At 39.7% G+C, this 24,665-nt stretch overlaps 2 protein-coding genes across 6 annotated transcripts; one reads left to right on the top strand and one right to left on the bottom strand.

Moving 5' to 3' along the window:
- Positions 1 to 523: 523 nt before the first annotated feature.
- slc30a4 (solute carrier family 30 member 4) lies at positions 524 to 12,695 on the bottom strand. Of its 3 annotated transcripts, XM_034868451.1 has the most exons (8): positions 12,505 to 12,695; positions 11,248 to 11,763; positions 9,180 to 9,326; positions 7,807 to 7,960; positions 7,281 to 7,497; positions 6,508 to 6,613; positions 6,279 to 6,413; positions 524 to 839 (listed from the first exon to the last, which is right to left on the bottom strand). In XM_034868451.1, the coding sequence occupies exons 2-8, from the start codon at positions 11,648 to 11,650 to the stop codon at positions 685 to 687; spliced, it is 1,317 nt and encodes a 438-aa protein (XP_034724342.1). In that variant the 5' UTR covers positions 11,651 to 11,763; positions 12,505 to 12,695; the 3' UTR covers positions 524 to 684. The 3 variants fall into 3 exon arrangements, with proteins under 3 accessions (XP_034724342.1, XP_034724352.1, XP_034724362.1); XM_034868461.1 differs by lacking the exons at positions 524 to 839; positions 6,279 to 6,413; positions 6,508 to 6,613; positions 7,281 to 7,497; positions 7,807 to 7,960 and adding an exon at positions 8,260 to 8,608; XM_034868471.1 differs by lacking the exons at positions 524 to 839; positions 6,279 to 6,413; positions 6,508 to 6,613; positions 7,281 to 7,497; positions 7,807 to 7,960 and adding an exon at positions 8,260 to 8,603.
- On the top strand, positions 12,655 to 17,159 carry bloc1s6 (biogenesis of lysosomal organelles complex-1, subunit 6, pallidin). Of its 3 annotated transcripts, none has more exons than XM_034868482.1 (6): positions 12,655 to 12,798; positions 12,980 to 13,080; positions 15,586 to 15,745; positions 16,090 to 16,177; positions 16,275 to 16,361; positions 16,501 to 17,159. In XM_034868482.1, the coding sequence occupies exons 2-6, from the start codon at positions 13,017 to 13,019 to the stop codon at positions 16,618 to 16,620; spliced, it is 519 nt and encodes a 172-aa protein (XP_034724373.1). In that variant the 5' UTR covers positions 12,655 to 12,798; positions 12,980 to 13,016; the 3' UTR covers positions 16,621 to 17,159. The 3 variants fall into 3 exon arrangements, with proteins under 3 accessions (XP_034724373.1, XP_034724381.1, XP_034724392.1); XM_034868490.1 differs by having other exon boundaries at positions 12,660 to 12,778; XM_034868501.1 differs by having other exon boundaries at positions 12,692 to 12,775; positions 12,978 to 13,080.
- Positions 17,160 to 24,665: the final 7,506 nt, after the last annotated feature.

Below are 24,665 nucleotides of genomic sequence, written 5' to 3'. Positions count from 1 at the left end.
AGATCTCGCAAATTTATGTAGAATAGAACCACAAAAACACCAGACGTGTTTCCATCCAGAGGAGTAGAGAGGAAACAACTCTGTGCTGTGTTTTCAAGGTGTAGTGCAGGGAAATATGATCCACCGTTAGCACTATTCTATTTTATTTAGAAAACTAAGCGGATGTTTTATGTGTTTCTGTGCTCAACGTCTGCCGTGTGCTTAACTGCTGCGGAGCTCTCCGGCGTCCGGCAAAGATAGAAGCTCTGCGTAACTGCTCCGGAGGGCTGCGGATCGCCGGAGCTGGGACGGAGTTGCAACGCAGCAGTTACGCAGTCCTTGGAAACGCACACGTTGACTTTAATGGAAACCTAATGACTCCGCCGTCGTTCCTGAGCGGAGCTGCAGGCGTTACGCATCCTGTGGAAATGGGAATTAGCTTTGCGAGCATAAGGTCCCTGCGGCTGTAATGATCTTTTAATTGTGGGAATGCTGTACAGCATTCCAACTATTGTTATTTCAAATGTGCATCTTCTGTTTTTCCACTGACTGTCCTTTTGCACCAGTCTTTTTTGCATTTGGCACCTGCTATGGCACTGAGCTGTGACAGTGGTGCGACATCCTGGCCCTGTGTGTACTGTACTCTCTGCCATCTGGCTCCATGAAATGCACTGTGGAAGTCAATGTAAACATTAGTCTCTCTCTTTAGTCGCTGGGCTGCTGGCAGTGTGTACAACTGCGTACCGGCCTCAGCCTGTGTGTCTGGACCTGCACTGTGCACCTGGTGAGACCGTAGGTGTGAAGCAGCAGGTGGCGAGCCTTCGCCTGGACGTCCTCCCAGTTGCTGGCGCTAGAGGGCGCTGTGAACATTAAAAAAAATACACTTGAATACAATGTATTCATTGTGTCTATATTGGTTCTGTTTATAGGGTGTTTATAGTGTTTTTTTTGTTGTTGTTTATTTTGTATGAGTAAACAAATTGTAAGCATCAATAATCCAAAGCAAAATTCCTTGTGTTTGTCCTCATATCTGGCAAATAAAGCTGATTCTGATTCTGACTGACATCTTGCAGTATGTCCCAATATATCTTTTTCACATGTAATAGCAGGAAATCCCAGGTGTAATTAATCAAATTATTAACTGCTGCATTCAGATTAGGCGAGCCAGTTTCAGGGCACTGGTGCTGACTCAGACTACATTTACACGTAGCCAGCTATTTTCATAAACGGACAGTTCAACTTCTCCGGTTTCAAAAATAACATCGTACACAGCTGTCAGTTTTCAGAAAAGTGTTCATTTATAGGTACCCGTGCATATATGCTGTCAATGGCGTCAAGAGCATGCCCAACTTGTAGGTGGCAGTGTAACGAGACGCTCAAGCCCACGTTGGCCAATCAGAATCCCGAAAATAGCAACAACCGCAACAAATCCCTTCCTCTCTCTTCTCTTCCTCACTTCCTTGGCTGCAAAGATGCAAATGAAGATTTCAAAAATCTCCACTCCACCCTGGCCCGAGTTTTTAGAAAGATTCCGCCACGTCTCCGTTTGTCAAAATAACCACGTACGGTGTCCGATATATATTTTGTGTAGAAGCCTTAAAGTCGTGGCTGATCTTGGCTCTCTGCTCTTCCTGACAGTGTGAGTGCCATCTGGCCTGATAAGTTTAAAAAGGACTATCAAAACACTGGGGGGAAAAAATCATCAGGAAGATCAGAGAGCAATGAAGCTGAGTTTTAATACGTAAAAAGTAAGATATAGGTCATAGGGTGACCTGGACTCTACCGCTTTGGGGATGGCAGAAGATAAATTGACAGACTGTCTTCATGGGCCCGGGAGTGGGAAAGCAAAAAGGTATTTCAGGGCTCAGTGTGACCTTTCTTTTGATGATCTTCATGAGAAAAACTGGACCTGGAGAATCTCCAACTGATATGCAAAGACAAACCCCATGAAGGAAGCAGAGCCTGAAGTGAATAAAAGGCTAGGCTTTATGTTAGAACGGGGTCAGACCTGGAGAGACATTTTGGAGGTAGGATGAAGGACTTCTGGACCATATAACAGGGCTTGACATGAACTTTTTGAGGCACTTGTCCTTTGGACAAAATCCCTTGTCTGGGTAATATTTATCATTTTTGAATTTTTTGTGTGTTTTCTAAGACAAACAGCTGAAAGCATCCCAACAGTATCAACATTAATACAATTCAGTTAAAAGAAATGTTTCCCAAAATAGATTACTCCTTCAACAAGAAAAAGGTTTCCAGACTCCAGAATGTAAAGTAACACTTTGCACGCCGGTGTGCAGTGTATCACCAGAGTTGATTGTTAACTTTTTTTTCTTCTTTTTTCTACACTTTTACTTTCTTCCTGGCAGAGGCTGATTTACCAAGGGAATCTTTAAAAGGTGTAGCTTCTTTACAGTTGATTATTGGATGATATTTAATCCGGCAAGTCTTGGAGCTGACGTTTTAGATTAACTGACAGACAAACGAGCAGTGGAGGAGCAATGTTCTGAGGCAGAGAGCCGGTCGCTAAATGAGTTACATTAACTTTATGCTTCATCCACACAAATTACACTGCTATGCCCGCGAGTGAGATCTGTATTCGGCTCGTTTTCTGTCAACGATGAGGCAACGGGGTAACGTTAAGGCGGAGTTAGCAAGGTAACGGTAGACAACTAAAACCAACTGGCGGGCTTGCTGGTTCCACCGTGCTTTTATGCTGCATCACTTACAGAGAATCAGCTGAACAGCGGGCTGGGTATAACGTTAGCGGTTCGCTAACCCGTGGCTGCTGGGTATAATGTTAGCCGTCCGGTGCCCCGGATTGTGGTGAAAAAAAATGTAATTTGTTTTGGAGTTTTTACTTGTCCAGTGGGGCAAGTAAATTTCTCTTCCACTTGCCCTACAAAAAATCTGCTTGTCCCAGACAAGCCTTAAAGGTGCTTTAAGCAATGTCACGCGTGTTTTAGGCTAGAAGATTTATTGTCATATACAGAAAACATCTCCTCACTAGCCGCAAGGTACCTGTCCCCAGAACACACTGAAAAAAAAATAAAAATACGGCAACAAAAACAAACTGTGCCCAACTGCACCACGAAGCTACACCAACAGCGTTCCAGACAATAACCAACATGAAGGACATGGGGGTGGGGGGTTAGTGCACAGAAGCAAAGAAGGGGGGGAGGGGAGGGGAGGGGAGTTTTTGTTTGAAAATACATCAAACATCAACAAGAAGTAACGTCACCCAACATTGCTTAGGGCACCTTTAATGTTGAGCCCTGATTTTTTTTAGTTAACTCTGTGTACACAAACACTGTTCTCAATGCTGGAGTTCATATAGAGTTCCTGGTGATACTTGGAGCAAAGTTTCATGTGTCGAGCCTTCTTGAAACTTGAATGGATTTATTCTCTCTAACTACTAAATGTCAGCCACAAACATACAACAAAACATAATTTGACAGCACATGTGCAGCAGTTAGGAAATGTGCAGCAAGAAGTTCGCAACACAATGACAACTGATTCCAGGGGACACTTAAAAGTGATGCACACAGCTGGGGCATGCTTGCTGCTGCCATGGTGTGTGGTTCATCAAGTTATTGAAGGGTTAGGGTTAGGGCTATCTATTGTTGTGAACGCATTCTTCAGATGAAAACAATTATGTTTAATTTTAGTCTGTTTGTTCTCAGTATGTTTGTCTTCTTCTTTTCCTTTTTGAGTATATGTGATTGCGACAGTTGTGTTCAGTACGGGATTGGAGGACAGATTAAGACATGAGATCAAAGGTTGCAGCATTTTGTTTAACTCCTCTAACTCCACACGTGAACTCTTCTGTGACTCTCACTTCAAATCTATGTCATCAATCAGACAGAGCCGCAGACAAGTCACAGCAGCAGGTTGTCTACATCTGCAGGTCTGAACTAGAGCTGCTGCTATTACTTTTGTTTCCTATAGCTGACGCAGCTCACATGTGTAGAACTGCTTTGAACATGAGCAAACAGCTCCCTCTTGTGAAGAATCTGGACCCTGCCAAACATAAATATGAGTAAACCAATAAATCACTACCGGTTCAGAGAATCAGAACCAAATACCAAAGACCAACATTTTTTTAAATCTCTTCAGTAAAGGTTTACGCCCCATTTGTTTTACATTTTGTGGTACCACAGCTTGAATATAAACTGGATCTAAATTATAGGAATTTTGTCACTAATCTACACAATGATCTTTTTTTAATATGAGCGGTGCAAGAATAAAGTGAGATATCAGAGGGAAGAAGTGGTTTCTTGAGATATGAAAGGCGAAAACATTTTGTGGCCTGATGAAATTAAAACTGAAGTCTTGAGCCATACTGCAACGTGCTACGTTTGGCAAAAACAACTCTCAGTACATCATTCACAGAAAAGTAATCACTGCGGTGAAGCCTGATGGTAGCCGCATCACCGAAACAAAGACTAAAGCCAAATAAAAACAAATTCCAGAGCAGACCTTGCTACAGAGGGATAAAGACAAAGTAGTCAAGCCAGAGGCAGCTTAGCCAGAACACTGACAACAGTGAGAATCTGTGCCAAGACTTGAAGACAGATGTGCCTGGACACTAGCATAAATGAGTGAATTTGAGAAAATCTTAAACAAATGATGTGCCCAAATCAGGAAACACTAAGCTAACAATCATGTCCAACAACACTTCAAGCTACAATCACTGCCAATTGTATTTATAACACGTGTTGACATACACTACCGGTCAAAAGTTTGGGGTCACTTACAAATTTCTATTTCACTCCATTATAGACAGCATACCAGCTGATCTGGGTGGGTGGCTGATCTTTAATGCAATATCTACATTTCCCATTATCAGCAACCATGTTCCAAAGGCACATTTTGTTTACTAATCTGATATTATTTTAAAAAACGAACTAAGAAAACATTAAACAACCCTTTTGCAATTATGTAAGCACATAATGTAATCTGGAAACTGCTGCCCTGGTTAAAAAAAACAAGGCAACTGATCTCAGCTGGGATTCTGTCTATAATGGAGTCCAATGGAAATTTGTGAGTGACCCCAAACTTTTGACCGGTAGTGTAGCTGTTCTAAATCCCATTTTTGAATATAATTTTCAGTAACCATACAATTCATTGAGTTCTAGTTTGATGAATCCTTTCATTTATTTTTCAGTCACGTATAAGTACCAAATCTTCACTAGTTCCAACTGCTTTAGGATTTGCTGCTTTTCTTTGTCAAACTAAATATCTTTGTGTTTTGGACTGCTGTTCAACAGATCAAAATGGAGGATGACGTAAATTCAGTGACTTGTGATGTGAATTTTCCCCTATTTTCAGAAATTTTATAGACCAAACAATAAATTGATTTATTAATTACAGGATGGGACAAAATATAACAAAAGAAAACTCAAAGTTATTATTTCACAATTGGGGTTGGAAGCCCAGAAAAATCTGTAGAAAACATAACAAGTGCTGAATATTTTCTGATGCCCCTTTATAATATACACAAACTTTAATGTAATTTAAAAACCTACAATAAGAAATGTATCATGTCGATGTTTAATAAACAAGCCCTAATAAATCAGTAATTGTTGAACATCCGTTTTTAAAGTAAATGTAAATATGCGGAACTACTACTATTGTGTCTGAATAATAAATTCCATAGTTGACTAAACAGTGCTGCTCAAAAGTTTATGAATTCATGCTAACGTTGACTAAAAAGAATAGCCCCCCCATCATCACATACCCTTCACCATATCTAGAGATAGACATGGGGTACTTTCCCTAAAATCATCTCTCAATGCAAATCAAACCGGCTAGTAGGCTAACTGAAATAAAACCATGCCAATCTCTAAGTATGGTGAGGGCTATGTGATGATGGGGGGGCTATTTTAATTCCAAAGCCCAAGGGAACTTTATCAGGATGCATAGTATCCTGGATCCATGAAATAACTGGTTTTAAAAATGAAACTCTGCCTGCCTCTTTGGGAATTTAACATAGGGGTGTACGTATATACTTATGCCCCCTGTATTTTAAGGAAAAACACTTATTTACGATACATTTTTCATTCACAAAGAAAATTGGTGTCCTTAAAGGTTGGATTTTTTTCTATTTTTTTTAATTAAGGCATGAAGCTCAATTTCCAAAAGATGATTTATTTGTATTCCTCTTTTTGATCAACTTTAGCATGGTTTCATTCTTATAAGCACCACTGTAATTCACAAAATAGTACTGTATGTAGAAACATTTTCTTTTAAATCCCTCTTTACTGTATAGGGTGTACTGGTGTTATGTAGCTACTCACTGAGCTGCAGGTGCACTAGTGCTGCAGTCTTGTCAGCTGTCAACGCCCAGACATTCAGCTCATCTACTGATTGGACATCCTCGAGCTTCAGAAGGTCCTCTTTGATTCTCCGGGTGTCCAGATGCCTGGGAGCACCTGACACAGCAGGATAAAAACAATACCATAAAGCACCTGCACCACTCTGAATACTCCACAACATAATCTGACAGGATCAAGGCCAAAGACTTACCCTCCAGCACAATGACTATTGTGTCTCTTATGATGCGGAATGTGGTGACGAGAACCAGAACAGAGAAGATGTAGGTACAGATGGGGTCTGCCAACTTAAACTCTGGCTGTGAAGTCAGAGGGTAACATCAGATCAATTAAAGTCAAAGTTTCATATGAATTCATGGATTGGTTGTGACGGTTATTTCATGCACAGCCATTCCTTTATTTAAAACTAGGAACCATCCATTACACAGAAATACATCACTGGAAAATGAATGTCTGCATGGTACAATTCCATGAGCTCAATTAGGTATTGTTGGTAAAGTTTACATATGGCATTTGTGGAAAGAGATGTCTATATTTTAGTTTGAGATTAAATGTCTGTAAATGCTTTTCAAAAAAAGCGTTTGTTAAAGGTAAATCACTGCAGAGCTTCAAGAGAGGATAACAGTCAGCTCAACTAACATTTGCATTTAACTCGTTACTTAGCTTACATTTACAACTAAATGGTTCACAATGTGCTTCGGGATCATATCTTTACAACAATATTTTACACCACTCTCTAAATTACCAGTTACAGTTTTAGTAAGTAAAACTATTATTTTTTGTAAATTGCAAATAGTCATCTATATTCATTGAAAGAAAATCAAGCTAGCAAAGAAACTGTTTAACTATATCAGATGAGAGAGATTTTAATTGCTTCTGACCAATGGTTCGGTGAAGTAATGTTCAAAGTAAACTGTGGTAATTGTTAACGTTAGTGGCAAACCACTCTTTAATAAGGCAGGGTACCTTGAAGCGGACAATGTAAGCAGCTATGAGGACCCCGACACTCTGGACGAGGTCTCCCAAAGCGTGGATGAAGGCAGCTCTTACAGCCAGGCTGCCGTGCTGCCTCTGCTGCTGACCTGACCCAGCTGACTGTAAACTTGAGGCAGCTGCAGAGCCGTGAGAGTGACCGTGGCCGTGAGAGTGGAGGTGACCATCTTGGTTTAACAAGAAACCCATTCTGTAAGACACAAGAAAACAAAAGACGGAGGGATTTATTTTAGGCATTGACGTCACATATATTTTACCCAATCAAGGCTTGACTGACTTAGAAACTGCAGTCACCAAGTCTTTGTTTATCTACCTAATGACTATGGTCAAACATTACACACTGAGGAAAGGCCATTTTTAGACAGTACTTTGGACTAATCTGTTTTTGCTGACACTCAATTTAACAGGGAGGCACTTCAGTTTTTTTTTTTTTTTTTTTTAAAGCCTCAAAGTTTTCTCTTAACAGATATGTATATGATATATATACATATTTACTTACATGAGGTTGACAGCCACCCCCACAGCTGCAGTGATGAGCATGACATCTCCATCTATGTCAAATTCTTGGTGTATCGTCCTCTGAACCGCCTCGTAGAGCAGTATGGCCGTCAGAATGTAGATGAGCACCACACTGAGGACCGCCGATACCACCTCTAAGTCAGGAAATCACAATCAGTTGCATATTCAAAGCATATTCCTAACAATAAACGACAACAGCCGTGAGAAAAAGCTGACTTACAATGTGCCTAAAAAATTAAGGAGGAACAATACTGGGTAGTTTAATATTATGGGTCAAAAACTGCCTACAAATATTTACTGGTGTAGGAAACAATTCCAAAATACCAAATATGTTGGTGTAGCAGATTTAATGATTTTAATGATCCAACCTGTTTAAATATTTATATTTATCAATACTGTTTTATAATCCCCCGAGAAAATATTCAGCTTTAAAAACACTGAAAGATTCCCCCCTGTAGATACATTATGAAAATAAAACACAATTCATGATATTCACCAGATCCAGAAATATAGATGACAGTAATTTACAGAGCACATCTTTACTCTGACTGGGTTTGATATTGAGACTGGGTACGGGAAAACAAATATCTAAGCGTCTGGCATCATTACGTTTAAATACAGTATCACATAGCAAACCCTAATGGTAAACTACAACTACAACAGAGCCAGCGTCCCTCAGACGTGGAGAAAGAGGATTGTGAAGCTGTTTCCCTTTCAGTTCCTGTGTTTGAGATGCTGCTGCCTCCACTCTGAGGACCCTAGATTCCATTCACCATGCTGGCCTTTAGATCATGAAAGGTGATAATTAGAAGACTCACCCACTGCATTTTATATGACATAGTTAGTTGGACGCGGGTATTTAGTTATTTTGAAAGCCCTTGTTGGACAGTTGCCATTGTGAACCTAATTTTTGCTTCTCTGGCACGTTCTTAACTCACTTCAGTCACTGGTCAATGTTTAAGGTGTTCTAGCAAAGACTGCTTTTATTGTTAGTGCAGCAGCCTCGTGGAATAATCTGCAATGTCATCTAAAAATGAAACACTTTTAGCTCTCTGTATCTTCAATAAATGTCCTCTACAGTACCTGTAAGTTACTGCTTAAATTGAACCCATTCCTTCTTTACTGTCTGTTATTCTGTTCTGTTAATAGCCGTGTCTGTTCCTGTTATATACATCTAACTGAATCTCAAAGTATCATATCTGGAATCTGAGCGTCCTCAAACACTGCTGAACACACACTTTCTTTGTTGAGCATGATGTGTCTGCAACAAAAACCCCTGTGTATCCGTTTGTCTCACGCAGGAGGAGTGGAGAGAAAGGGGACATGGTAAGACTTCTGAGATCAGAGACTTACCAAGGCGGTGCAGTCCGAAGGTGAATCTTCTTGTGGGAGGTTTGGTGGACAGCCAGAGAGCCAGCAGAGAAAACAAAATGCCCACAACATCTGTTAGCATGTGCACAGCATCAGTCATAATGGCTAAGCTGTTTGACAAGTAACCACCTGAAAGTAAAAGGGAAAGACAATTAAAATGGCGTCCGCTTACATCTATCTAAGCTAATTGTGCATGCACTGATTCTGAGATACAACACACAAGTTTAGATGGGTGTTGATAGACATCAACAGCAAAGTACATGGTTAGATGTCTGGGTATGCTGTGACTAATGCTCTTTGGAGCCACAGGTACATTGTTTGGGATTTTTTTTACTTGATAGATAATTGAATTTTGATAACTGGCATAAAATTGTATATGATTTGCCCCAGAGAGAATTAAATCTAATAAACAAAAAGGTGGTGAGCCAACACACACCATCAGCTAAAACATAATAAAAAAGGCATTTCCCTGTACTACTACTACTACTATTACAGTAATTCGTTATTATCAAGATGCTCAAATAAGTCCCGTAAGACTCGGCAGCCGATCCAGAATGCTGCAGAACGTGTTTTGACATGAACTAAGAAACAAGCTCATATTTCTCCAGTATTAGCTTCTCTGCATTTGCTTCCTGTAAAATCCAGGATTGAATTTAAAATCCTTCTCCTGACCTACAAAGCTCTAAATGGTATAGCTCCAACATATCTAGAATAGCTCTTAGAGCCTTTTTGTCCCACTAGACCCCTACGCTCCCAGAATTCAGAACTAATTGTGGTTCCCAGACTCGTAGAATGGGAGCCAGAACCTTCATCTATCAGGCACCTCTCTTGTGGAACCAGCTCCCAGTCTGAGTTTGGGGGGCAGAAACCGTCACAACATTTAAGAATAACCTCAAAACCCTTCTCTTTGTCAAAGCTTATAGTTAGGGAGTGATGAGTTGCATTTCTTTGGCTTAGGACGGCAACAGGATCTTGGTTGCAGCTGTCTCCGTGGTCCTGCTGCACTCCCTGCTACATCCTGCTAGACCCTGCAATGTCCTGCTGAACCCAGCTACATCCCGCTATGTCCACCTATGCTCTGCTATGCCACGCTACACCTTGTAATGCCCAGCAGTGCCCTGCTATGACATGAACTGCTATGACTACCATTTGTAGTCACTGTTCCATTATCATTATTGTGGCTATTATTGCCACTGTGCATCACAACCCCAACCGGCACCGTCAGACACCACGTACCAAGAGACTGGTTCTGACCAAGGTTCTTTCCTAAAACACAGCTTTTCCTCGTCACTGTCGCACACACTAATTGCTTGTTCTTGGGCGAATTACTAGAATTGTTGGGGCTTTGTAAATTATAGAGTGTGGTCTAGACCTATTCTATCTGTAAAGTGTCTTGAGATAACATTTGTTATGATTTGAAAATATAAATAAAATTGAAATTGAAAGTTAAAGATAACGGAACTATGACTAGAAATAGTAGCGTAGTATATGCAACCGCGCAGTCCCTAATTCAACCCTATAAAACAACCCTGAAACAAATACTACAAAGCTCACTTTTCAAATGTTGTTTACGAGACTACGTCACAAAGGTCAACTACAATAATTTCTGAGGCAATAGTATGTATTTGTTGGATTGTATGTTAACATCCTGGGCTCAGTTCCACCAAATTACGCTAAAAAATATGGTCGCTTTTCTCTTGAGATATAAGGCATGCAAATATGTTTTCTGGGCTGGTACGCCCAGGTTTAGAAATATCTGTCTCTTAAGATTTCTCACTTCACCACAGTACAATAGAGGTGTACAAAATATGATTTGTGGTGCTCAATGCATTAAAAAAGTAACAATACATTTGACGATAAACACTAGCTAACTATCAAATATAGAGAATTTCCTGTGTTCCCAGCCTTGTTCAGGCAAACATCTTCAAAGCCTTACAGGGGTTAACCAGTTTGTCCTCCACCTCTCTGTGACAAGTTGGTCATCAAGTTTCCTGTGGTGTCACTGACTAATAAATAAATAATTATGTTGGTTCATTCTGCACATGCTTACCTATGATTTCACCTGTCATGAAAAGGAAATACAGCAAAGCTGCAATGATGAGCCTTTTCATCACTCTCTTGTGTTTTATCCTCTCCCTCTTCTTGGTGCAGCTGTCACAGGGGTCCATGTTTATCCCAGCCGGGCTGCCCAGGCTGGAAGATGAGTCCAGCAGGGAGTCATCATCATCTGCCGCCATCACCAGCGTGTTTACCGCCACCCCGTTGGACGGAGCTCCGGCAGAGTAGTCGGACATCTCTCCGGAGACCACAACCTTCAACTTGTTGAATTTGGGCGTTTCATCGTCCACCAGCTCGTCGGAGAAGTCAAAGGGTGCCGTGTCGCTCAGGTCCCAGTCGCTCCGCTCTCTCCTAAAGGCCGACCGCACCTTGCTAAACAGGTTCCCACCTGACATCTTTAACGACTAGGTATATCCAGGTGGGCTCTAGTCTGTAGGTAACTGTCCTCCTAGGTAATCCTTCACATCTCTGTAGGTTGAAATCTTGCAGTTCTACTCCATGTAAACACCTGGAGAAGAAAACGAAATGAAAGGGACACCACCAAAGAGACCGTAAAGGACCGTCCACACCAAGAACGATAACTATAACCATAACTATGACGGCGTGAGCATCCACACAGGTGAACACAACGTTCTGTAAACAGTGATGTCAACAGTGAGTGACACACACACATAGATATAGCTAGCTGGCAATAATACACTAATGGCAGCAGAATATCTGTAGTAGTAACCTACATATTTGTGAATTCGGGTACATTTTATTGAAAACATATGGTTAAGGCTACGCCACCCGACTGACACATCATGTGTTACAAATAGCGTTACGTCTCTCCGCAGTGTCATGTTGTCCATTCAGATGGATTGTGATTGGCTGTCAGTGTTTCTATTGTTCATCAAACCACTCTTAAAGTGATCCCACACTCGATTCCACTATCCACTTACAACGATTTTAAAACTAGTTATCGATGTTTGTGTGGACGGGCCCTCTATGTTAACGTTACAGTTCAGCAATTTCAACAACTCATGCGCCCAACAGACATTATTATGGCAAGCTGATGACTATACAGATACATGGTTGAGTCTCTCACATTCCCTATATGAGCTGATAAACTTTAAGTCCTCTTAAAAACAGCCTTGGCTAAACAGTAACAGCTCGCTAGCTAGCTAGTAAATGTACCTTTTCGTGTCAACTTGCGACACAGACAACCCTTATAATGTGGTATTTGGATAGAAATATGACCGGGACTTACCTAACTGACGTACTTTACGAATTTACTGACTTAGTTTGTCGTTGAATTAAAAGCTGTCATGTTAATAGTAGCATCAGAGTCGGAAGACTACTAACTAGTTACCTCCGCATCAACAAGCAAGTTTGGTTTCTCCCGCAGTCACGTGATGACGTAGGAGACACATGACCCTTTTGTGACAACAATCAAAAAATTTTTGACGTTGTCTCTCCTGCTTTTGGGTGAAATAATTATATTTATCACACCTACAGTCACTGTTACATTGACAGTCAAATAGATAAGAAGGCGTTAACTGAGGTGAGCTATTTATAAATTGTCTGGTTCCTAGTGTGTCACGCTGTAACGTTATGAAGCAGCTCAGTAAGCTAGTTAAAGTGCTTCCTCAACGGTTTCGAAGCTCGATGTAGTGCTAAGCTAACGTCCAACTGATAATTTCCATCTGAAAAAAATCTGTCTGAGTTTGTATCGCCGTTTTCAGGTTATAAAAGCAGTCTGGGTCAACAGAGTTGTTGCATATGGAAGTAGAGGAGATGGAAGATGAAGGACCTTCGATCCAGAGTGAACCTCCACACAGTGAAGGTGTGTGTGTGTGTGTTAGCTTGTTATCATCTTTTTAACTGTCTATCGTTTTCACCTGTCTGGCCTGCGATGGCATGAACTTCATATACCGGTATACAGTATAGAGATACAGTGAGGAAAATAAGTCTTTGAACACCCTGCTATTTTGCAAGTTCTCCCACTTAGAAATCATGGAGGGGTTTGAAATTGTCATCGTAGGTGCACGTCCACTGTGAGAGACTTGATCTAAAAAAAAACGACAATCCAGAAATCACAATGTATGATTTTCTAACTATTGATTTGTATGACACAGCTGCAAATAAGTATTTGAACACCTGAGAAAATCAATGTTTATATTTGGTACGGTAGCCTTTGTTTGCAGTTCCACAGGTCAAACGTTTCCTGTAGTTTTTCACCAGGTTTGACACACTGCAGAAGGGATTTTGGCCCACTCCTCCACACAGATCTTCTCTAGATCACTCAGGTTTCTGGGCTGTCACTGAGCAACACAGAGTTTGAGCTCCCTCCAAAGATTCTCTATTGGGTTTAGGTCTGGAGACTGGCTAGGCCACGCCAGAACCTTGATATGCTTCTTACAGAGCCACTCCTTCATTCTCCTGGCTGTGTGCTTCGGGTCATTGTCATGTTGGAAGACCCGGCCTCGACCCATCTTCAATGCTCTAACTGAGGGAAGGAGGTTGTTCCCCAAAATCTCGCAATACACGGCCCCTGTCATCCTCTCCTTAATACAATGCAGTCGCCCTGTCCCATGTGCAAAAAAACACCCCCAAAGCATGATGCTACCCCCCCCCCCCCCCCCCCCCCCCCCCCCCCCCATGCTTCACAGTAGGGATGGTGTTCTTGGGATGGTACTCATCATTCTTCTTCCTCCAAACACGGTTAGTGGAATTATGACCAAAAAGTTCTATTTTGGTTTAATCTGACCACATTACTTTCTCCCATGACTCCTCTGGATCATCTAAATGGTCTTTGGCAAACTTAAGACGGGCCTTGACATGTGCTAGTTTAAGCAGGGGAACCTTCCGTGCCATGCATGATTTCAAACCATGACGTCTTAGTGTATTACCAACAGTAACCTTGGAAACGGTGGTCCCAGCTCTTTTCAGGTCATTGACCAGCTCCTCCTGTGTAGTCCTGGGCTGATTTCTCACCTTTCTTAGGATCATTGAGACCCCACAAGGTGAGGTCTTGCATGAAGCCCAAGTCCGAGGGACATTGACAGTCATGTTTAGCTTCTTCCATTTTCTAATGATTGCTCCAACAGTGGACCTTTTTTTACCAAGTTGCTTGGACATTTCCCCGTAGCCCTTTCCAGCCTTGTGGAGGTGAACAATTTTGTCTCTAGTGTCTTTGGACAGCTCTTTGGTCTTGGCCATGTAAGTAGTTGGATTCTCACTGATTGTATGGGGTGGACAGGTGTCTTTATGCAGCTAACAACCTCAAACAGGTGCATCTAATTTAGGATAATAAATGGAGTGGATGTGGACATTTTGAAGGCAGACTAACAGGTCTTTGAGGGTCAGAATTGTAGGTGATAGACAGGTGTTCAAATACTTATTTGCAGCTGTATCATACAAATAAATAGTTAAAAAATCATACATTGTGATTTCTGGATTATTTTTTTAGATTATGTCTCACACAGTGGACATGCAGCTACAATGACAATTTCAGATCCCTCCATGATTTCTAAGTGGGAGAACTTGCAGAATAGCATGGTGTTCAAAGACTTGTTTTCCTCACTGTATATATATATAGCGATACCGGTAAGCTGAATCTAGCCCCAGTTTTGTGCTTTTGTGTGTCATAGGTGAGCTTGAACTCATGCATTGTCATTGTCTTATGTGGGGGTCAAATGAAGGGACAGTGAGCATCAAAACGATGTTTAGTAGGTGACCCATGCAGTTTGTTTTATGTATCTATTTAACCTTTTGTATGGAGTAGATTGGCTGGGCATTCAAAACTAAGTAACAGATTTTCTTGACATATCATATCGAGCATATCTTATCACGATATAACATGTTTTCTCTTAATATAATAAATAGTCTATATGAAGAAACCTTTTGGTAAAGCCTATTTATGCTATTTTATGCATAAAACTCCTGTGTGAATGAAATACTCTGAAAGCTCTGATACATTTGACTTGGCACTTAGTAATAAAGAAATGCATGGATTCCTGACATTAGCCTAAGTTTTTTTTTTAAGGTAATGAAACCTAAATTTAATATAGTGTTGTTTTGTTGTTGCCGTAATTCAACCAATTCTGCAGTCCTATCTTGAGTTGTCTAATCACATAAACACTCACAAGTCTTAAATATTTCAATCTCTCCTATGACATGAAAGCAGCATTAGACCTTCAATTTTCAAACTTCACATCCCTAGTTTGTAACTCAGTCTTTTAGTTAAAAATTCAAATTTTCCAAGCCCAAGTCAGGAAAATCTTGACGATTAAAGAGACATGTGTGACACGACACTCACTATTTACATTTTTTCTTAAATATTTGACAGATCTCCAGTTGGAACAGCGGGAATCACTGCATCTGGAGAGCTTAGCCCCTGCAGAGAACATGTTTGTGGATAAGCAAGCTGTGGACAAACTCAGAGAGGGATTACTCTCTCACTACCTACCAGATCTACAGAACTCTAAACGAGCCCTCAAAGAACTCACGTGAGTATTTCCTTGCTTAGTGTTTCATGATACACAACACTTGAGGTTCTACAATACTTTATAATACTCTTTTTTTTTTTTTTTTACCAGTATAATGTCACAACAAATTGTTAATAGGCACTCATCCACTCTGGTAAAGTTTTACTATAAACATGCTGGCGTTCACTCATGTTTTAAGTCAAGTAAAACACTTTGAACTGTTTTTCACACACATGTTCAATTTTGTGGGACACTTTTAAACATCCTGTCATTGTCTCAATGATTAGAATATTTAAATTGGTATTCCCATTGATTTAGGGAAACTGTGCTTGATTTCTTTTTCTTAAATTTTTTGTCTCAAACAGACACAATCAGCTCATATTGTTAGACACACTGGACCAAGAAGTCACCAAGTTCAGGGAATGTAATGGCTTACTGGACCTCAGTTCACTGGTACGTTTGGAATGAGTTTTAATCTCATTTGATCTCTTGTTTGTACTCGCTCCACCAGCCAGCACGAATGATTTCTAATCCAGTTTGTTGTCTTTAGTTCACAGAGGCGAAGGTTTACCACAATAAACTGGTAAACATTAGGAAAGAGATGATAATGCTTCACGAAAAAACAACAAAACTGAAGGTACCTCTCGTTTCCGTCAGAATTAACATGAGTGTTTTGCTGACATAGTATAGTCAAAGATAAGTAGCAAAATGAGGTGGGTGGATTCAAGTAACACAATGCATACACTGAATAAATGTTGACTGCTGTTTTCTCTCAGAAAAAAGCTTTGAAGCTGCAGCAACAGAAGCAGAAGGAGGCGCTGGAGAAGGAGCAGCAACGTGAGAAGGAGCTTGAGAGAGAAAGGCAGCTTGTTGCCAAACCTGCGAAAAGAACGTAGGATCCCCAAGTATGTCTGGCTGCTATATTAATTGACCATACAGGTGCTTTAGCCAATTTATCTCATATCAACTATACGTTAAAATGGCTGCTGACCATTTTCCAGTGCAGATATTTTAGATTTTTTTAACAAAGATTATTTCTTGCCTATTTTAGGCCGTTATTATTATTATTATTATTGTTATTATTATTATTAAATACAGGAGGGAACCAAAGTGAGGGTGGAGGAAGGAGATATGAGATACAGCTAAGATTTCCAACCAGATCCAGGCAGCAATTCATTTTGGTATTGTATTAAAATATACTTAAAACGTGCATTATACACGTAATTTATCACGCTGTATATAATATGTTGTAGACATGATTTTTACATTGCTTTATTGCCTATCTCAAGCAGGGTTTTTGTCCCAGTGGGTTTTTGAAAGTACAGACCATTTTAATTGGAATTGTGGTGTTAGAAATCAACTTGAATCCGTCTGTTTACCACCTACTGAAATACCTTTTATTTTTTCTTCTGGGAGACAATTTATGCTTAGAAATGGTATGGTACATCGGGTTTGACTTTGTTTCCAACAGTATTATAGAAAAGACTGTAGTGCCATGTTTGACTTTAGAGACATGAATTGTTATCTGGTAACGTGTCTCCCGCTGTCCCCTCACTTATATGATGACACACACCCATCTTTATACCTACACTGCAGTCGGAAATGAGAATTGTTTAATTTGGAAGTGTGAAACCGTCTTTATTGAAAGAAATGCATTGGGAAAAATTAATTCAAAAACTACGAGACTGGAATATGCTTTGGGAAATGGTTCATTTATAATAGACAGTATATGTGATTGTTAGTAAATGAGCTAAAACGTGTAAAAGGTCTGGGATGATCCTTTATGTCGGACATTGCAAAGTTCACCACAAACCAAAGACATGGACTAAATCATCAAATGCTGGTACTTCCCACCAGGAGAATCAATGCGTATGCTGTCTTTTGTTAAAGATAAAGTGTTTATATATTATATGTTATTCCTGGGCCTCGTGCCCTGTTAGTGTTGAATGTTATAAAACAGGTATGTTGTTTAGATAGTTTTGCACTAAACTTAACTGACTGTATGTCTGGGGTTCAGATGATATGATAATGGATGTTAATATGTACCAAACTTTGCCCTCACCAAACACATCTGTAAATTAATTAAATCAGACTTTTCAAGAGGCTTCTATGCACTACGTACGCCTGAAACTCCACTGTTTGTACAATTAGTAATAAAAGCAACACAAACTGGTTTATTGTGAAGTGACTTACAATTTTAATTTACGTGTGTATGTATTTCCTCTTTTCAGTCCCACATGCACCATGATTGACTGTATTGAGCATCTCAGTCCACCAGGTGTCAGCAGAGATCCGAATGCAGCTTTAAGGGGCAAACGTTAATGATTTACTGATTCCCATACCTTCAACCAGAAAGGAAGATTTGATGTTGGTTAATTCTGTGTAATCATTTTTTTATGAAAAGTCTCTGTCTTCCATGCATCACACACACACATTTAGGTTGTTAACTAGTAACATTACTTCACAAACATCTGTTTTTCCCCGTACGTGTAGTAGGCCTATCTAATCATGGCCAGATTACCTGATCACCTTGGACGCCAGGTCAGTGTAGTTGACAGTAATAACAAGATAGCAGATAAAGCACCAGGGCTGAGCTTGGTTTACTGACTTTTGTCCTATTGGTTCCCAATTCAGCTTCAACTTTCTCCCATAAACCTTTAATTGTCACTGAATTGGTAAACACTAGATGTTTTCGTCTTTTTTTTTGCCCACATTTTATACACCATTGTCACGTCCATGCAAACAGGCATTTGTTGACAGAAAAATAGGTTACATTCCCCTCTATCCCAATACAGCCATGTGTCTGTCTCACCCCCTCCTATTCACATAAAACTCTATATTTACACTTACTACTACAGCAGGAAACTCAGTCAAAACCAACATGGTCTGGTCCACCCTTGCCTAGTCCTTCTTGGAGCGGAAACTGCACCACAGTGTGGCCATGGAGGGGTCCAGACTCAGGGAGAGGGGCAACCTGATTCCATGCTGATGAATGTGAGGCGGTGCACTGGAAGCCACATTTTGAATACAGTTTTCAGTAGGTTACTTTGACTTTGTGTTTAGGTTTAATAGAAGATCAGTCTTATTATAAGTTAATATGGCACTTTTAATATATTTTTATTTATCAGAAGCCAGCATGAAATAGGCAGATCCCCTTTTATTGCTGTATATAGCGATTTTAGGTCATTTAATTTTGTGAATGAAGGATGGGAGAAAATAAAGTTCTGCTTTGGGCCCAAAAAGCCTCTGAAGGTCCCTGGTTCTCCAACTATGGGGAAAAATATCAAAAATTAGACAGAAAAACTTTACTTACTAGTTTTTTCCTGAACTTCCAATCATATGATACATCTTTATTGTATTCATTTACCTTAAAATGAATTTGTTTGGACTCTGTTTTCTGAGTTTTTGCACAGTGACATACTGAATCATGATCTGCTCTTAATCAGTTAATACTTTGATTGAATAGGGCTCTGTTTTTTCCAGGAGGTGGGGGCGTACAGAATGAGGCTTCAAAAGTAGACAGCTTAGAGAAGCAGTGGTTTCCGAGGCTAGGCTCTACTCCTCCAAGCATTTGGTTTTAACTTGTTTCTGCTTTTAGAAACTTGGCCGTCGGGGAAAACACAAACCCCCCCTTTGCGAAAACCACAAGCGAGTCACAGACACGGAACAGCAGATGATGATGTTGTATGGTGGACGGCTTTCCTGTCTAAGTAAACAGTGAATCAGACGGGTGAGGAGTGGGAGGCTGTGGTCTGCTTCAGACCAGCACCAGGCCTCACCCAGACCGACCATAACAGGATACGGTCCTCAGGCCCACACTCAGGATGGGAGCATCATGTTATTATTTCCCTCAGGTTTGACCATTTTGATGGCGTGTAGTAGTATTCATGCACGCTGTGTACCATGTGAAGAGCTGGGTTGAAAGTTTTGGAAAACAGCTGGGTGGTGTTTCTGACCAAAGTGACAGTGAATGAGGTTACTTTCCCTTCTCAACCAAGTCTTATATAACTGCATACGCAAGTCTGGATAAGTGGGCATGGTGACTCAACAGATGGTACAGAGTAGATGTTTAGGCATACAAGTTTAATATGTTACCACCACATCCTTCCAAAACAAAACATTTATATTTATTTAGATAGTATACATTAATGGAAGTAACTAAATACTATGTATTAACCCAAGCACAGTTTTGACAGTTTAAAGTGTGTTTTGGTGCAGTGTTTGTATTCAATGGTACTCCCACTCCACTAAATTTTACATACACATTTATCTGACAGTTCCGTTGCAGATAAAACTTCCATACACAAAACATACAATCAGATTATGAAATATGATATAGGCTTATATAATTAAACAACCTGACAATATATAAAGTAGTTAAAATAGCTTCATATTGGTATGAAGCTACTTTTTATGTTATTTATACACAATCAGTTATTTTTTTACTCAGTGGTTCAAAACCTATGGGGGTCACAGGATACAGCTGAGAGGTTGTGGTAGGATACACTCATTTGTTTTTGTTTTAACTTTTTCCTAATCTTTGCATTTTTGTGAAGACTGTATAATTATACAACAATTATGCTCTTTGAACTTCAAAGAGTTTTTTTTACAAAAAAAACATCTGAGATGTTAATAAGGGAAATGTCTCTTTGGTGAAACTGCAAATTATAGAACAACTGGTCCCACCTTAAAGGTGGAATAAGTAGAACTTGTCAGGTGTGATTTGTAAACACACACACAATCCGAGTTGCTCAACGAGGTTTGCGGTGCTCGCCAACAGGGAAAGCCAACCCCAGATTCACTCTCGTGTTGGAACAAGCTTTGTCTGCTTGGCATTTCACCACCCGTATTTGTGTTTTTTCCACGGTGTGTCCACCATTTTCGTAGCTTCCTCTTGGATGCATGCCTACAATCTGGCACGTTGTTCCTACTTTGTTTTAGAGGTGGAAGCTCAGAAACATAAAGACATCGCCATATGCTTCTAATTCTAAAAAATCCTACTTAATGTGCCTTTTTTAATGTCAAATCTTAATCGGAACAACAATCATTAACTGCAGCTGTCAAATGAATGTAGTTGAGTGAAAACTACAATATTTTGTTCTCAAGTGTGACAGAACATGGAAATACACAAGTAAAATAGGCCTATTTAAGAACAGTAGCCTACTTGGGTGAATGTACTTGCTTTCCACCACAAGCACAAAATGAATGAAATATTAAAGGTCTTGAAATGTGCTTTTGACTAAGGGCCCCTCTCCAAGGAGGGCCTCAAGTTTGTTTATCGTGCTTTTGTGTATTTATTTGTACAATACTAAAATAAATCAAATTGTAGAAAGTATGTACTAAAGTAGGACCTACCTATAAGCTCTTATCATGTCAGTACTGTCATGCTTTAAATACCGTGCTTCAGTGATGCCTTTTCAAACACCCCTTCAATTAAATCAGTACAAAGCAATAACGCCTGGAGTTCTAAATTAGTAGTAGTTTAGTAGCAATAATCCAATAATAAAATATAACCTATTTAAATACAAAATGTGCCACTATTAACACCTCAGTGTACTGACCTTATAGTGCTTCAGCATAAAAATGAAAATGTATTTAACTTTATTTCAGTCAAAAAACTTGAATGCACTCTAACTTTTACCTGATCTCTTTGTTTTTTTAAGTTAAGAAGCTAAATACTTCTTCCACCACCTCTGTGCAGCAACAACATTCGTGAATTGTTTACAATTGAAGTGTCTAATGCCATGTATGGGTCACAGAGTGTCTTTTTGTGTCTGCCCTGTGGTCAGGCCAGTGTAAACACAGACAGAGCGGTTGGACCACGGCTGTCTTCCCACCGGGCCCACAGGTGCGGTGTTAACCCTCCTCAACTCACTGCCATGTCGTCTTTAGAGCGTTTTGTTTTCAAAAACAAGTCCTCACAGCATCTCTGATCGTCACAAAGGATTTTATGGCGCAAGTAGCTGGTTTCATGGGCTCCTCTTAGACTGTAGTAAAAGTAGTAAATATAGAAACAACTCACAGGATGAAAAGGCTTTGAAGAGCAGAGGGTTGGGGTGTAGGGAAAAGGATGATTCGATTAGGCCCAAATGAATGTGCCCTGTACTTTTCTTTGGTTGGTTAACAGAAGGAAAAAAAACATCTTAAAGGACACATTGCAAAGCTGTGAGCAGGACATAGAAATTGTTTTCAGACAAGCGGCCACAGAGTCTCAGTCACCTCTGCCGCCAGGATGGTTAGTGGTTGCGCGGCCGTGTCCTGTCCATGTGAGGTGGAGATGTGATAATCCAAACCTTAACTGTATGGAGTTAGAGGTCTGAAGGGAGGATTTATAGTGTTGTTTATATGGTCTATTTGAGTCAACCACAGCAGACTGTTGCTTCCTCTGCTTTTTGGATGCACTGTGAGCGGTGTATAGGCGGGGACAGAGCAAGAGACGGGCACAGGACAGACGCACATACACACATACAGACAGATAGACAGACAAACCCACACGTACTCACATACATAAACAAGATCCAGCAAGAGCCAGTACTGCAACTCTCATAACAGTGTGGTGGATGGTGTGGTTTAGAAAAGGTTTGTTGTAGTCCGGAGGCAGTATGGGTGTCAGAAGACAATCAGTCCTGTCGCCACGGTGCTATTCATCCATGAAATACTGTATTTGAGGACAATGAGTTCACAGTAACCTAGTTCATGCCAGCTAAGACCCACTTTACTGAAAGAATACGATTTTAGATGAATAAAAACACTCTTTTTAAAAATCTTTTTAAACATTTTGAGTTAATTACACTGCTGTGTAGAGACCAGACACAGATAGGTAGTATAAGTATTAAAGAAGGAGAGGTCAGTAAAACATATGCAGCCATAATCTTTTTTTCAAGGGAGGCCATACCAACAGTAGTCAAGCTTATGTAACTGCTATCTCTTACATTCAAGTCCAGACTGAACAGCTTGTACACATTGTAAAGAAACGCCCATTTTAAAAGGAGTTAGCTATCCTATGAGGAAAATAACACCTCCAAAGGATTCAAAATTGTGAGTTACTAGTAAAATGTTTAGCCACAAGAGGATGTTGTCATAAAGAATACCTGCTTTTGAACACAAAAAGTAATATATCTGTTTGTGACTTTGCAAAAAGTAACACAAAGTTTAACCTTCCACCTTAAAATATTTGATCCAAGCTAAATAATTGCATTGTTAGCAAATGGGACAACATATTTTAGTATTTGTCAAGCTCAAAACTAAAGTAGGCTGCAGGAAATTCCTAACATGATTGTAATTGGATCTCCCACTCACCAGGCTATCGCTGTCTTCTTCTCTCTCCCTTGATACATTTGAACGTATTAGTGGCCTGAACTGCTTATAATCAATCCTCCATACAGGATACCATGACCGGAATTTACATTACATATACTGAGCTCATAAGTTTATGAAACCATGCTAAAGTTGACTTAAAAGAGGAGTACAAAAAATCATCTTTTGGAAATTGATATTAATGCCTTAATTAAAAAAATACGAAACATCCGACCTTTGACCCTCATGTCCTTGGGTCAAATTGATCCGTTTTCCCATATCAATGTTCTTTTTAACTACCCAGTTGTAATTACCCAAAATATCATGATTGATTCCACACAACGCTCTTTGGCAAGTAGCCTACAAATATCTACTTTATTGATTTTGAGGTGTCTTATTCAATTTGATAGCATTTGGAGAAAAAAATTGAAGTGGTTTTGAAATAGTATTGAGTAAAAGTTGACATATTCCAGTCTGTGATTATCCATCAACATCCATTCCTTTAATTTTAGGCTAAATAATTCCTAATTTCTGCTTTTCTAACTCAAACATACAGCATAAATTAGGTATAATTTCCTAAAAATTAGGTTTATTGACCATAAATTCCCAAAATAACTGTAAGACTAAAGTTAATAAGTTAGTGTTACGTAGTGTTAAATATAAAAGAAAAGTGAAAAACATTGAAAAAAGCGACAAAAGTGTTGAAAAAGGGACGTAACTCATACGTTGATAAAAAACAAAAGTGTCGATTTTCAATTTTGACGGGAATGACAACACAAGGGTTAAGGACACCAATTTTCTTTGTAAATGAATAATGTATCCTAAATAATTAAACTTTCTTCCTTAAAAAACAGGGGGCATAAGTATACACACCCCTATGTTAAATTCCAGTAGAGGCAGGCAAAGTTTAGTTTTTAAAGGCCAGTTATTTTATGGATCCAGGATACTATGCATCCTGATTATGTTCCCTTGGCCTTTGGAATTAAAATAGCCCCACATCATCCCACCCTTCACTAATGTATATTGTTTTGAGCTTGTGTTTTAGAGTTGATCCATAAATATTGAAACCTCTGGTTAAAGAAATCACAACAATTACAGGTTACACCGGAGGAGCTGGAAGTTGGTAGCACATGTGTGTGAGGGTTCAGCAGGTATGTTGTAATGTAACAGTACCACAGAGGACATGGGTGGACTATATACTGATAAGTCATTTAAGGCAATATAAATGCATAAATATGACACTAAAACCTCAAGTACACTAAATAACTCAAAACTGAATAGTGCATTGAAAAAACAGGTTTTTAAGGACAGATGTTTGCTGTCTGCCTGTGTTTATGTCCAAACAGTTGCTACAGAGACACTGTTGTTACTAATCTGTTTGGAACTAGAGAAACTAAGAGCTACTTTGTGCTCTGTGAGTAATACAACACATGCTCTCTTTGTCAGTGCTCTATTTGTCCTGCATGCAGTGTAGCCTAATATCAACATTTGAGGATTGTTTTATTCCAGAATGACACTGTAGTGGGAAAACAGTGACTGTTGAATGAATAGAGGCAATAGCAAAAACTGTTATGGGGTTTGTTTTCAAAGCCAGGCTAGTTTAATGACTAGTTGAAGAAAACACACAATTGGATTTTTTTTATAT

Source organism: Etheostoma cragini, chromosome 1, assembly GCF_013103735.1.
Source record: "Etheostoma cragini isolate CJK2018 chromosome 1, CSU_Ecrag_1.0, whole genome shotgun sequence".
In the NCBI taxonomy this organism is placed as follows: Eukaryota; Metazoa; Chordata; class Actinopteri; order Perciformes; family Percidae; genus Etheostoma; species Etheostoma cragini.
The sequence above is the reverse complement of the archived record's forward strand: the minus strand, read 5'-3'. Positions and strand labels throughout refer to the sequence as shown.